At 37.4% G+C, this 14723-nt stretch overlaps 1 protein-coding gene across 9 annotated transcripts in view; it reads left to right on the top strand.

The window, feature by feature from the left end:
• The window catches only part of gria4a (glutamate receptor, ionotropic, AMPA 4a), a 116682-nt gene extending 106337 nt beyond the window's left edge, over positions 1–10345 (top strand). The window contains exons 16-19 of one of the 9 annotated variants that reach the window (XM_028465532.1): positions 4013–4127; positions 4546–4548; positions 5331–5468; positions 9256–10345. In XM_028465532.1, coding sequence (XP_028321333.1) covers positions 4013–4127; positions 4546–4548; positions 5331–5468; positions 9256–9420 — 421 coding nt within the window. In that variant the 3' untranslated portion in view covers positions 9421–10345. Of the gene's footprint in view, positions 1–2243; positions 2359–4012; positions 4128–4545; positions 4549–5330; positions 5604–9255 lie in introns of all 9 variants that reach the window. The other 8 variants (XM_028465533.1, XM_028465536.1, XM_028465537.1 and 5 more) reach the window with 8 other exon arrangements.
• Positions 10346–14723: the final 4378 nt, after the last annotated feature.

Genomic DNA, 14723 nt, shown 5'->3' with positions numbered 1-14723 from the left:
TAAAGCATTTAGACACTTTATTTTAGAGGCACGTAAACTTTAACTGGCTATTAAGTGTACACAGAACATGATAATTTGCATTATCATTTACCAGTTTGCACAGTTAGTACTGGACTTGTCTGATGTTTCATTCACACAAGTATTTATTTATCTATTTAGCATTTATTTAACATGGACACACAGCAACATTGATTGCTGTGACATTTAATTAATGCACAGGTCCCGGATGCACAGCAATAAGTGTTTATAGCAAAATGCTCATTCACATCACCTGTTCACAGGAAGGCTTTTAAAAGTTTAGGATTTAAGAAAGAATTGTAAAAGACAAAGACACCTCGACACCCATAAAGTTGAAACTTTAAAGACAAATGAAAATACAAATAAAATAAGGACATGTACCAATGGTTCCCTCAGTACTTGTCATGTGTTGGAGCAGTATTGTTGCTCCCTTAGCCATGACTTATGGTAATACCTTTGTTAAATTCATTAAACTCTACTACATCTTTCAAAGCTATAGCCTGGCTGTGTTTAATGAGACCTTCTGATGATTCAGTAGCAACTATAGTAAGCTATACTGTATGTTTATCAACAGTACATTATACTTTCATCAAGGACAGAAAAGCAAGACAAATGACTCTTAAACATAAGCTACAGAGATCTACTTTATCTAGTCTATTGGAAATGGAGACCTATAATCCATCCATCCATCTTCTGCCGCTTATCCATAGTTGGGTCGCGAGGGCAGCATCCTTAGCAGAGAAGCCCAGACTTTCCACTCCCCAGCTACTTCGTCCAGCTCTTCCCAGAGCATCCCGAGGTGTTCCCAGGCCAGCCGGGAGACATAGTCTCTCCAGTGTGTCCTGGATCTTCCTCGGGGTCTCCTTACGGAGAGATGTGCCCTGAACGCCTCACCAGGGAGATCTATTATTGTCTAAAAATGCATGTAATTAATCAGAAATCATTTCCTGTTGGTTTTAGCCAATTAAATGTTGGTTATCATCACTGACTTCATGTGTTTAGTGTTCAGTGTTCAGTTCCCACACGTTATCTCTGAAGTACTTTTTAGGTGGGGTTTACTTTGCTTTGTGTGAGTTGAAGTTAAAACCAAAAACCGCTGCTGTTGCTGCTAAAGGCGGGCATACACTGCGATTTTTGTCCCATTCTGAGCCGATTCTTCACCCGTGCGTTTATTTTTTAGGTTGGGCCGAGTCTTGGCTTAATTGTATGTCGTGCATCATGTAGTATACATGGGGTCCCGGTCAGCAATCGTATGGTCACAAGAAAATCAAACCTGTTTGAAATCTTGGCCGTGAGAGTCTCGCACTGTTGAAGCAGTGCCACGGACCGGCTTACCTCAAACTCTCACACCGCTCATGCGCAAACACCGTAATACTACTGTAGAATTAACGGACCGTACTGCCCACGTCTGTCCAGCCAGTTCCTGGTTCATCACATCGCCACCTTATATTTTTTAAGCTCTTCTTCTTCTTCTTCTTCTTCTTCTTCTTCTTCTTCTTCTTCTTCTTCTTCTTCTTCTTCTTCTTCTTCTTCTTCTTCTTCTTCTTCTTCTTCTTCTTCTTCTTCTTCTTCTTATCTTTACGTTGCATTTCCAGAAACAAGACTCTGACGTGTCGCGTATGGACATACAGTGTGAGCAGTCAGGTCGTGTCAGAGTGTCGGTCCGTATAGTGTGAGAACATGAATCGTGAGCCGCGCACATTCAGACTCTGCAGTTGAGACGCCCAATTTCAGCTTGAACTGAGTACAATGATTGAAAAAATTGCACGGTGTCTGCCTGCCTCAAGGTAAATCCAGTCCTTACCTTAGCAGTCCAGTACATTTTGAAAGATTATCAGCCCCCCATGCGTAAGCCTGACTTACAATTAAAAAATCAGAAGAAACACAAGGACCAGAGATCTGAAAGCAGGCTAAATACACCAAGTTAACAAGAATAAGCTTGAGGGCTTCCAGAGTGCGTTAGACTAGCTTAAGTAGCACATGCAGGAAAACATGGAGGGAAAATTACAAAAGCGAAAGGCCGTGTGAGAAAAGATCCGTCAGAGGAGAGACTGTTGTCTGGGGTGCATATTTCCTCTCTGAGTGTTTCATCCTGTTACAGCCTCCTTCATCCCCCTCTTCCTCATTCCAATAGTCGTCCGTGTCCATCTTGTCTGTTTATTCCTCCACCCTCTGCTCTGACCAAACTATCTTATCTGTTCCTCCCCTTTTTTTTTAACTTAAAGAAATGCGGTCAACCTGGCCGTGTTAAAACTCAACGAGCAGGGCCTGTTGGACAAATTGAAAAACAAGTGGTGGTATGACAAAGGAGAATGTGGCAGCGGGGGAGGGGATTCCAAGGTTAGCCCTCTCTGTCTGCCCCCCACCACTGAAGTGACGGGGGCTGCTCACCAGCAAACCAAATGGCGACAGTCCCCGTCCTTGGTGTGTAACACATGCATCTGCCCCAGCAAAAAGTTAGTCACTGAAAATTTTATGCACAAATCACATGAAAAACACCACAGTTGCATCTACTGTGGGATGTTATTTCTGATTAAATAAATCATACAGGGACATTGTATCTCCCTGGGAATATAAAGAACATAATTACTGCATTAAGAGCAATGTTGAAAAATAATGGCATTGTTTGGCCATCATGTGCAGGAAATACACTAGGAATTGCATCAAAACATAATATATGGGAACATTTTATACAAATCAGCACAAAATGTAGATTTTTAGTTATTATCTAGGCTAAGTGCCACTGCCAACTACAGTGAATTAGTCACATTGCATAATAACTAATACAAATGCAGCTGGCAAGGATCAGCTAGTGGTGCCCCTCAGGAAGAAAAGCAAGGCAAAGTGAGAAGGTGAAGGTAATACATAGAAACATAAAGAGAACAATTACTTTCAAGACAGGAATGTTTGCCCCCTGGTGGCAGCTTTGCAAAGAGCTGAGTAGCAAAAAATAAATAAATAAATAAATAAATCACACCAAAACTGGCACAAAAGAGACTTCAAGTCACACCACTTAGATTTTCTGCAAATACAGTACAAATCATATAATTCTAGGTTTATTTAACAAATGCTTAAGTTGTAGCATTACAATTGGTTCAATTCAGCTCCATTTGAAGCAATTTGATGGAGTAGCAGTACATTTAGGAAGAAACCAATAATAGGATAATGATTGTCTTGTTTAAATGTCCAGTATTACCTATATATGTATATATATATATTCTGCTTTTTTATATCACTATCACTAATCAAACATTTCATCTCATTTTACTTTAGTTGGAGGATCCTAATAGGGATTGCGATGGACATCTGAAAGTCCCTTCATTGATTTTTTGAATTGATGTGATGCTGATCACATACTAAGTGCTAAATATTGAAAACTTAGGACAGTATAAATGAGCGAGGCTTGGTGAGATCAATCTGTCTTTACATGTTATACCTTTATTATTTGAAAAATGAAAATTCTCAGTGAAATATTGTGTTGACAAGAGCAAATTTTGACCTGCTGATGCTGTAGGTAAATTTCAGGAGTAGGAAATAAACTTCTATTATGTTAGCTTTCTGATAATTCAAACGCATATCCAACTGATTGACAGATTTGTCACTTTCTATGTCGATGAAATCTAAATTCCACAAATTCTCAGCCTCATTTTAAACAGAGCACGCCTGAAACCAATAGTTCTGTCTTGAGCGTATGTTCCTCTGGTTTATGCTGGGATGTGCTGGGGCAGCATGGGTGTGTTACCTGAAGTGACAAAGGTGGGTCCCACTCATATGTCTGTAGCTCGCCTTAGCTCCTCGCGCCCCCCCAGCCCCTCCTCAACGAGCATACACACATGTACTCAGTGGGATCCATTCTAGGTCACTTGATGTTTAAAAAAAAAAAAGGTGTTTTTTTATGTAACTGAGCAATGCAATGCAATGCAAATGTGAAATACTCTAATAACATAAAATAACATGATCTATGATGTTATTTATGTTATTTTTACACGCGAAGAACCCCGGTAAACCTTGCAGTTTTGAAACTGAGCGAAGCAGGCGTCTTAGACAAACTGAAAAACAAATGGTGGTATGACAAGGGAGAGTGTGGACCCAAGGACTCTGGAAGTAAGGTCAGTCTCACGCTGCTGTGGCCCCCAAACGTTAGCCTCAAACTCTCATCTGAATACGCCTCAGATCACTGCAACCACTGTCTCACCTGTAGCATTTCCCTCATTACGTTAAAATGTAACTGAGATGATGTACTGCTAATGCTACAACTAAAGGATTTTATTTTTAACACTTATTTCTATTTAGATGATCAAACACATTGTTTATCTTGTTAACAGTAAAGTGTACCAATATCATGTGCATTTCTGTCCATAAAGGGAACACTGTGATTCAGTTTGATTTTGTTTTTATAAATTTAAGTAGTGAACATATTTGACATATTTGATTTGTGTATTTACTGTTACCATTGCATTGAAAGTCACTAAAATAATAATTTAATATGTCTTTGTTTTACATGTTGTTCTGAATCATAACATTTAGAAAGTAAGTGCTTAAGTGATATACAGTTTTTATTTTTAAAAAAAAAAAAAAAAGAGGAGAAAAAGGGGGTGTGGACTGTAAAAAAAAATCAATAAGAATAAATGTAAAGATGTTTTTAAGTGAGCATAACAATTATTGCATTATTCTATCCAGTTTGCATAATCAAAGCTCCAAAAGATATAAAATGTAAGAAATAAATAAAAATAGATAACTTTTACTTCTTTATTGATTCATTTAAATACCTACTTCTTGTATTACATTTGTTTGTAAAAAAAAAAAAAAAAAAAAAAAATTTCAAATGATAATAAAAATAGTGGCTTTTTTCAATATTTTGCATAAGCAATGTGGTTGAACTGAAAATGTATTCTCCAGAATTATAGCTTGTGTTGCTGTAGTATTGTTAGAGATGTTTAGTATGTGTGTATTAGTAGTATTTCTTGTGGCTTCAGTGGTGATAGTTGTTCTTTTTAAGCTTTTTTTGCTCACTTTCGTAAAGTTATGGCTCATTCTAACAGAACAGGTTCAATGCTAAATCAAATAACATGTGATTTTCTCTGGCCGTCTTCGTGTCTTAGTTCCTAACGTCTTTGCAATATTCTCTGTCTGCTTTTTCCAAATATTCCCCTGCACTCTGTCTATCCTGCCATCATATTATCTGGCCTTTTTTTTTTTTTTTTTTTAAATCATGCATCCTTTTTATTTTCAACTCTCCATCATTATTCCACTCCTTTCTTCATGTTCACTCTCCTCCCCTCATCCTCTCCACATACTGCCTCTGTCCTCAGGACAAGTCGTCCCAGGCCCTGAGCCTGTCCAACGTGGCTGGGGTTTTCTACATCTTGGTGGGCGGACTAGGCCTAGCCATGCTGGTGGCCCTGGTTGAGTTCTGCTACAAGTCACGGGCCGAAGCCAAGCGCATGAAGGTGGACCTTAGCCCCCCCCACTGCCCCAGCCCCTCCCCCAGCACTCAGAATCTAGCCACTTATAGGGAGGGGTACAACGTGTACGGCTCCGAGGGGGTCAAGATATAGGGGTAGGATTTAGAGGCTACCATATAGGTGGGGTAATGTTGGTGTTGATGGTTATGGTGGTGGTGCTGTAGAGTTTGTAATGCTGGTGCTGTCACAGCAGCCTTATGCTCCTGTGTTGTGGTACTGAAGATGTGGTCAAGCATTGTGGAACCAATCAACCATGTGCTTTGAAAGCTCATTTTGGCTGCTCATCCGTTCTTTTTCATCTTTCTTTTTTCTATATGGTATTTCTTTTATGTATGCATCAAGTCACCTACATTTGCAACGTTTTTGATTGTTTTTGTTTTCAATTATTCCAATGTTTGAGATGGATTTGTGTGACTGAGGGTTTGGTTCCATCGTCTTTGGCTGCAGATGTTGATGATGATGTTGATGATGATGATGATTGATAACCTTTTGCTATTTAGGTGTGTGCTATAACAAGTTAAATGAGATGTTCATGACACAGGAATGCGTAACTAACACATTATAATATAAATAATATAATATACAGAATAGTATAGTATAGTATAGTATAGTATAGTATAGTATAGTATAGTATAGATCAGTGATTCTCAACTGGTGGGTTGTGGACCTGTACTGGGTGGGTCACGGACAGCTGGTCAAACATAAATACTTAAGGTCTCTCACGTTGAACTTGTCTTTTAAATAAACTTTTATTTTGAAAGGCTTGCTGTGGAATGCACATTGCATAGGAGAATATATAGATTTATGTTTTTAAAAGATTATATACGTGTGTTTTTAACAGCTATTTTTGAAAAACTAAATTTGGTTGGTAGAATCCTAAAAAAAAAAATAATTAAAAAAATGTGGGTCGCGATTTAATGACTGTGGCAAAATGTGGGTCCCAGTGTGAGACTAGTTGAGAACCCCTGGTATGATCAGGGGTGTCAAACTCATTTTAGTTCAGGGGCCAAATACAAAATAGTTTGATCTTAAGATTGCCACAAATTTTAGGCAGAAAAACAAGCAATTTTAACATTAATATCCCAAAGTTTGCACTTTACACAACATATAACTTATTCATAAATTACACAAGGCCCTATAGGCAATAAGTGACAGGTACAGTACCAGTCCCTGCAGGATTTTCTCTTTTAAATTTCATTGATTTTGTGACCAATTGTTATTTAAATTTAGTTATTTGATATGTAGTCATGTGGTAAACGCATGGGAAAGTTGCAATACTCCGAATATTGTGGAGTTTTATTTATTATTTATTATTTTATTTATTTTTGTGTTTGGAAGGGCTGCGATATCTACAAATGAATCATTTGGTAATTTGGACAATAATTTATGTTTTTTCAGTCTTTTCAACTTTCTCCTGCGAGCCGAATTTGATGCACTAAAGGTTCGGATTTGGCCCCCGGGCCTTGAGTTTGACACGTGCTATAGATCGACCCCAATCAATGAAAACCACCACAGTTTATGGAACAAATAAATTGGGTTCTTCTTGAATGGTAGACTCAGCTACTTGTGTAGAAGAAGTAAAAAATGAAGGTGCTCTGATAAATATTTGAACTTTTGCCTGAGTTGAAAGCTGCTGAAGTTTTTTTGGAATCTGTTACTTGGGTTCACAAGACTTTTCTCAGTGTAGTTAAAAATCTCTCTATCTGCTTCTGGCCATAAATTAATTAGCTGCTCTGCAGACACCAGTTATCATTGAGTGTGAAAGATATCCTATGAAGAAAACCCTTATTGCGATATGTTTCAATCCGTTTTAACAACAACTTTCTAAAACTAGACTTCTGAGTGAACCCTCTGGCTATGCTGCAGAATAACTAAAAACATGTGATTACTGTCATTGTTTGTTTGGTGCATCATTAAAGTCACATCCCCGCTGAGCCAATTCAGTCACGTTTAGATCAAGATCGAGTTCTTGCACCTTTGCACAAGTTTCTGCATAAAGTGTTTAAGTTAATATGTATAGTAAAAACAGTCAACTGCCTTTTGGCATCTATCTTCATTAACATTATTGATGATCACAATTAAAATAAGTCTAATTCTCAAATCAAATCATTTACTTCTGCAGCTTTTCAAAAATTACGTAATTCGCTTTAAACGCAAATGCACAACAATGTAAATTCAGTTTTCATTGATTGTTACCAGAAACAGGAGCAGATTTAAGATGTAGGTTGTGACGTTCTCTATGACTATTACAAGGATTGCCGGCCACTGACAGCATAGCTTTTGTAATTGTTTTTAAACCATACTTTGAAACAGCACTGAGGTTAACCATGAATCAGGTTATTGTTATTCCTCCACCAACTAATGACTTTCTAATTGAAAAAAAGAAGGAAAAAATAGAAAATAAAATAAATCTAATTTCACTAAAAAATAAATAATTATCCCTTTTGATTTTGGATTTGTTCACATACAATTAAAGATTAACATAAAGGAAAGTTTTCCCACCGAGTCGTGAAAATCGAGTTCCTCTTTTGCCATCTCCTGTGCATTGATGCAGGAAATGGAACAAGCTTTCTTCTCATACGTAAATTATGAAAGTCTTTACTTTCAAAGTTTAGTTTTGGAACTTAAACATTTGTCATGAAGTGATGCAACAGAAACTTCAGAAAGCCTCACAGTTTTAGCATTTTGAATGCCTGTCAGTCAAAAAGCACTATCACAGACAGGCTTCACTCACTGCAGAAAAAAAGGTTCCCAAATACATTTTACAAAGTAGCCTCTCTTGGTGAAACGGCCCTTAACTCTGAGCAGTATAGTCAGTCATTCCCTCTCTATAAATCTGACAGTATGATAGTATGATTCACTTCTTTGTGTTCTCCTGTCTTTACAAAATCCTCACTTTCCCAAAATCTGTTTTGTCAAATTCACACCTGAAACTGTAATATTAATGAAAGTCAGGAATGCATGATCACTTTTGAAATGCAGATGTCTACAACCCAAACCTTCTTCAATCCAAACCCTGTCTATGCTTTTTAATTGTTTTCTGCTGTGTTTTTGCTTAAAATAATAGATATTTAGGGTAAATATGTACTGACATTGTAAATGACAGACAACAGATGTCAGACAATTGTGCAAAAATGAGGGGAAATGGTTCTATTTGGGGTTGCTGTAGCTTTTTCTCCACTACTCGGGTGGCAAAAACAAGCTGAATTTAAACAGGATGTCAGTACATTGACACATTTTAATAAGCCTAACTCGGATCCTTTTTGGGGGGGGAGTTGCTAAAGAAAACACAGAGATGGTTATGTTTTTAATATGCCTGGCTTTGTACCAGTAGGATACTTAAAAAAAAATTAATTATAATAATAATAATAATAATCTAAAATCCTCTCAGTAAGAAAAAAATACATTTCTGTGAAAAGAATGCCAAGTTTTATTGAAATGATTATTTAAAATAACGTGGAAAAAAGTAATAACAAAAACCTAATTACCTTCAAATCTCTCTCTCAGAGAGCATAAGTCGGCGCATAAGCTATAGAGTAGTTACAGTTATAGTACGATACTAAGAAGAAGAGAATAACAATTTGCTTTTTTTTGATTGCATGCTTCCACATGTTTGCTTGCATCTGCAGTAGCTTTTGTGTGCAGCCATGTGCATGTGTCAGTGTTGGTGTGTTTGCATGAGCCTGTGTTGTTTGGAATTATATTGGATTTCTATAGGAGTGTCTTCTGCTCAGAAATCTCACCTCTGCTGTCTCCTCCCGTTCATCTCTAGTTGTCATTTTCTGAAGCCATGCGAAACAAGGCCCGTCTGTCCATCACAGGAAGTGTGGGGGAGAATGGCCGCGTCCTGACGCCAGACTGTCCCAAAGCCGTGCACGCCGGCCACGCCTCCTTCCGACACCCCGGCCTTGCAGTGGTCTCCTCTGGACTGCCCTGAATACCAAAAATGCCCATTGTGCCTTAACAACATAGCAACACGCAGGACGGGAACGGACACAAAAACTTAGGATAACAAAAATGCCATGCCCATTAACACACAACACACTGTACTATACAAATGTTCCCAAAACACACACTTTTTAATACACATAGCTCTAATTTGCTTCACGGTGTCACTCTCCAGCAGCCACTGACTTACATCTGAAGAGACAAATGAAACACTGCTGTGGAGAAGCAATCCTGAGGAAACCTACAACATCACAATTGCCTGCAACTTTTATTTTATAATTTTTTTTTGTATGTTTGGTGGAGATAAACGTGTGATATCATCCAACCGAGATTGGAAGCCAGCACAGAGTCACACGAGATGAACAACGAGCTGTGAACTAAACCAATCAATGATGATGATGATAATGATAGTGAAGAGAAGAGCCAAACTCTAGTTCTTTCTGCTCTTCCTTCATTGGACAATGATGGCCTCTGACAGCGCCTTACTAAAGCTACAAACACAGTTTTCATCATTATCATCATCACGCTCATGGTCATTATCCTGACTTGCCTGCAAAGACTGAGTGCCAGGTATTATAAAACCCTTAGAAGACCAGAAAACTGTAAGCTTGAACGTTCAGACTGTGCAAGCCTCTTATTTTTGCTGTGGACTGTTCAAAGTGAATGAAACGGCTTTTTTTTTTCTTTTTTTTTCTTTTTTTTTCTTTTTTTTTTTTTTACCTACGCATCTAGAATGATTTCTCGCACCAAACGAGCGAGCGAAATCAGCCAGTACAGAACAAACGTAACCTCCAAACACACGTGGCTGATGTCGGCCATAGAAAACACAGGGGTTTGGTTTTTTTTTTTTTAAATTCAAAAAAAAAAAAAAAAACAACAAGAAAAAAATTGGTCTTTCATTAACAGCATCCTCATAGCAGTAGAATAAAAATTGAAAGAGCAAAATGCTTTTCTGCTCAGTGGCAATGATGAGTATCAAACTCTTTATTCAGCGAGGAAAAGAAACAAAGAAGAACCACAGCGACTGATCTCAAATGGCTTCCCAATAAAGTGCTTCTCAAGATTACCGTGACGTGAAACAGATTCAACATTTAATAATGACAAAATTTAAAACATATTAGAAAAAGCAAACAATGAAAATCTCTCATTCTGGGTTTTACAATGAGGCGATTTGAGTAGCAAACAGTCTCACTGACCGTGAAATGTTTGAGAAGCACTGGCTCCGTGCTGCTTTCTCCTCATTATCCTGAACCATAAAGGCCTGCTGGTACATTTCCCAGTTTCTCTAAAGGTATCAACTAATGGGCAGTTTGGTGGTCATTTGAGATCCTCAGTCTTTTCCAGTTGGCTGGGGGGGTGGTTGGGTGGGGGTGGGGGGAACCATATCAGAAAGCCTGCTTTTTAAAACTGTTGTAAATAACCGCGTAGCAAAACAAATCTCACCTGTCTTTTTTAATCATCCTAGATAACAATTCATTGCAATAATGAATATAAAAAGAAAATGCCACTACTTGTAATTATAATAAAAATCTTTTTTTTAATAAATCTACATATTATATATAATACAAATGAATATATATCTATACATCCATAGAGAGCTATAGAGAACATTGATCACTGATTGTCAGGCCATGGCATACATTCTGTTAAATGGCTGGATTTTGTTTTTGTTTTTGTTTTTTAAATAACTTGAGATGATTAAATTGCCACAATCTCTGTGTGTCCAACCCTACACTGAATGTCCATCTGGCACTGACACGAACACACATAATCCTAGAGAAACACACACACACAGGGTCAGCACCAGTATTAGTAGTTCACTGCTATTCAATGTTTCAAAATTGTTGTTTGTTTTTAACCCTTGGATTTCTGCTGAGGCCTCCAAAAAGATGAAGCCAATACTGCTGTGAGGAGACAACTTTTACATCCATCTATAGAGAAAATGGGTCGCTGAGGCTGCTGTCTGATGTTTCAATAGTGTAGCACTTTCAGTTATGTGTAAAATCTTCTCACCACATGTGAGTCAGCCACAAACTGAAATCCAACAGGGTCTGGAATACAGTCACCCTTGGATTTACTTATGGTTTTGCCCTTGAGTCAGACACGTATCAATTGTAATAACATTTCCAAAATCCTAAGAAAAGAAAAAAATGTATATTTTTATGGATTTACAAGACTGAAGGCTCTTATACTGTAACACAATCGTACTATGGTGGTGAAACTTGCATTGGGCTTTTGTCTGTTCACCTCTCTTGTCCTTTCTCTTCCACAATATGTGAACTTTTTCTTTTTTTGTTTACTGGTACAAATGCCATATCTGCCCACCCACTCATCAGATCTTCGTTGTTCCATCTTATTTCAATCTCAGCTCTGTCAGGTTCACGTATTGTACAACAGGATTCTCTGTACATAGACACAAATGCCATATTACTGAATTTTCTGCCCAAATGCACTGCAAAATAACAGGACGATACAAGACTCCATCTGACAGTTTTAGTCTTTGTTTCCAACATTACATACTACTGTATTACCAGCAACTTTAACGTATATTATCTTGCCCGGATGTGTCTCACTACTTCATTAATTGGATCCTATTCAGATCAAATGAAAAAACTATTGCAATAATTTGTAGAATCAGTAAAAAAAAAACAGGAACTGTGGAAGCGCTGGGTACTTCTGTTGATAATGTTGCAAAGCAAGTCATCAATCAACCCGACACATCAGACACTTAGTACATATGGTAATAATGATGTGTGATGCTCCTACAGCCCATTGAATTTCACTGACAGCAACAACAACTAAAAAAAAAGAAAGAAAGAAAGCTGACTGCTGGCTTGTCGATTTCAATCTCACGTTTAATTTCTTTACTTTTGTTTTTTCCATTTGGTTTAATTTTTCTAGTAAAACATCAATGCTGAAACTGAAATCTCTGTCTCTGATTATTTATTCATTTACTTTAGCACTGACCTTTTCAGCCAGAGTAGCAGTGTTGTTGTCAGCGTAAAAAGAAGATATTTGAGATTTTTCAGAGCGATTCAAGAACCGTCGTAAGGAAACAAATGGTGCAGCAATTAGCTCATCTGTGCTATAAAAAAAAAGAAAAAAAAAGAAAAGTTAAAACACATGTAAAGTCTTCATATTGATAGAAATGTTCTGTGTCATAACTTGATGTGAAGCTGAGGGCCAAAAATGTCCACTTACGGAAGTTGTTCAGGGCCAGTTGAAATTTCGAGAATAAAGTTGAAATATAATGTTGAGATTAAAGTTGAAAAGACGAAAATAAAATCAGAATACAACAATGTGATAAAAGTCAAATCTACAGAAGTGAACCAGGGCCAATTCACCATCTACTCTACAACACTCTCCATCAAAACTGGCCCTAATTTGTTTCCGTAGCTCCTCACTAGCCATGCACTGATTTTTTTCTTCTGAACAGGATATGTTCAGAAGAAAGTCCTTAAAGTGATTACAATGCTGTTCATGAGCTAAAAAAAAATCTTTTCGTTATTAAACCCAACTTTGAAGTATAGTTTAACCGTACGCATTCATCGATACACGGAATTTTGTAGCCGGTCACGATCTGCTGTTTGTTGTCATATGGTGAATTGGCCCTCGTCAGCTTCCATAGACCATAAACTTTAATAGCAATATTGTATTTTGAGTTTATTTTTTAAATTTCGACTTTAATGTCGACATTCCAACTTTATTATTGATTTCCCCTAAATTATCTATTTATTATAAGTAATTACACATCAAATATTTTGATGTTTTAAATCTTTATTACCAGTAAAAAAAAAAAAATTAAAAAAGCATTTTTTTGAGAGTGCACAGGAGAGCAAGATCATTATTTTTCAAAAGAACTCCTGCATTCATAAAGTGTACCCAATATAAATCAATATTGCTGTTGTTGTTTAACTGGAAGCAGAATTCATGAAATGACAGGATTTAAAATAGATGATTTCAGGACCGAGAGCAGAGTTTTTGATCTGTTCTGTCTCAGTTGAGTTTGGTCGTGAAGTCTGAAACGACCTGCCTAAGTGGGGTTAAGAAACCGCCTGCAGAGATTTGATCATTTGGGCTTTCTTCACTCCTTAGGGATCTAACAGTCCTAATATGGAGTCATTGCTGACAAGCATTTCCCATTATATTTTATCTCACTCACACACTGCTAGGTTATTACAGACAAGTATTTTCCATTAACCCCTAAATGAAGCAAAATATCTGCCGTGAGAAGGTTTTGACACCCTTTTTTTTTTAACCTTACACTTTAATGTGCAAATGCATACATGCAGAGTCACACATAAAAGCAAAGCATCTGCAGCAATATCCTGTTTTTTAAATTAAACTGCATTTTTACACATTTTAACTTATTTTCATCTTATCTCGTTTTCCTCATCTGCACATTCCTTCTTCCTTTTCTTTCTCCTGTATTATAATTCAAGCTCATCCCTCCTTCCTCCTGTCATTGAACATCCTTTCTAAACCACCTCTTACTTCAGTTTTTCTTTCAAAGCTACTCTCCCATCACAGTTACGTATATCTCCTCTGCTCTCTTTTTTCTTGGAGGCATCTCTCATGCTAGGATTTATATTTCAGCACTTTCAGCACACACAGGAGCTCTTTTTTTTTCCCTGCTTTGTTGTTATTGCTGCAGCTGCTCCAGCTGCTGCTGCTGCTGCTGTGATCTACATAGAAATGTGGTTACTCCTGAATACACGAAAAACAGCACGATTCAGTATGATCGAACGCGACGGGAGGCCGTATAATCTTCATGAAATCCACAAAAACCTTAAAAAACCAATCAGATAGAAAAAAGATCAAAATGCATTTCTGGCTTTGATTTTTCTTTTTCGTGTGTGAAAAATATTGGTAGTCTAATTTAAAGCCACAGCTATCCTAAGTGGACCTTTTAAGCTTTTAAATCCAGCCAACGTTGTTCAAGCAGATTCAGGCTGTACATCCATTCTTGCGTTTCAATACGAGCCTTGGTGGCCTAGTTTTGTATAACTTCTTTACAAATGTAGAAAAATCTGCCTATCCCACACAAAGAAAAGAGATTTAACAGCAGTTTCTTCACATGATGAGGCAAATTTTTAAAATTTTTTTATGAAGAACAACACACTAACAGAAAGAAACACTAAAATAGGACATGCTGACGTGTAAAGCAGGGAATATGAACAAAGTGGGTGATTTAATACATAAAGTACAATAATGAATCCACCTGGGCCTGAATAACTTCGAGCTGTGAGTCCATTTCTGTCTTTTAGCTCCCATAGCACGAGGCTGCAGCAG

The sequence above is a fragment of the Gouania willdenowi genome, chromosome 13 (assembly GCF_900634775.1).
Source record: "Gouania willdenowi chromosome 13, fGouWil2.1, whole genome shotgun sequence".
In the NCBI taxonomy this organism is placed as follows: domain Eukaryota; kingdom Metazoa; phylum Chordata; class Actinopteri; order Blenniiformes; family Gobiesocidae; genus Gouania; species Gouania willdenowi.
The sequence above is the reverse complement of the archived record's forward strand: the minus strand, read 5'-3'. Positions and strand labels throughout refer to the sequence as shown.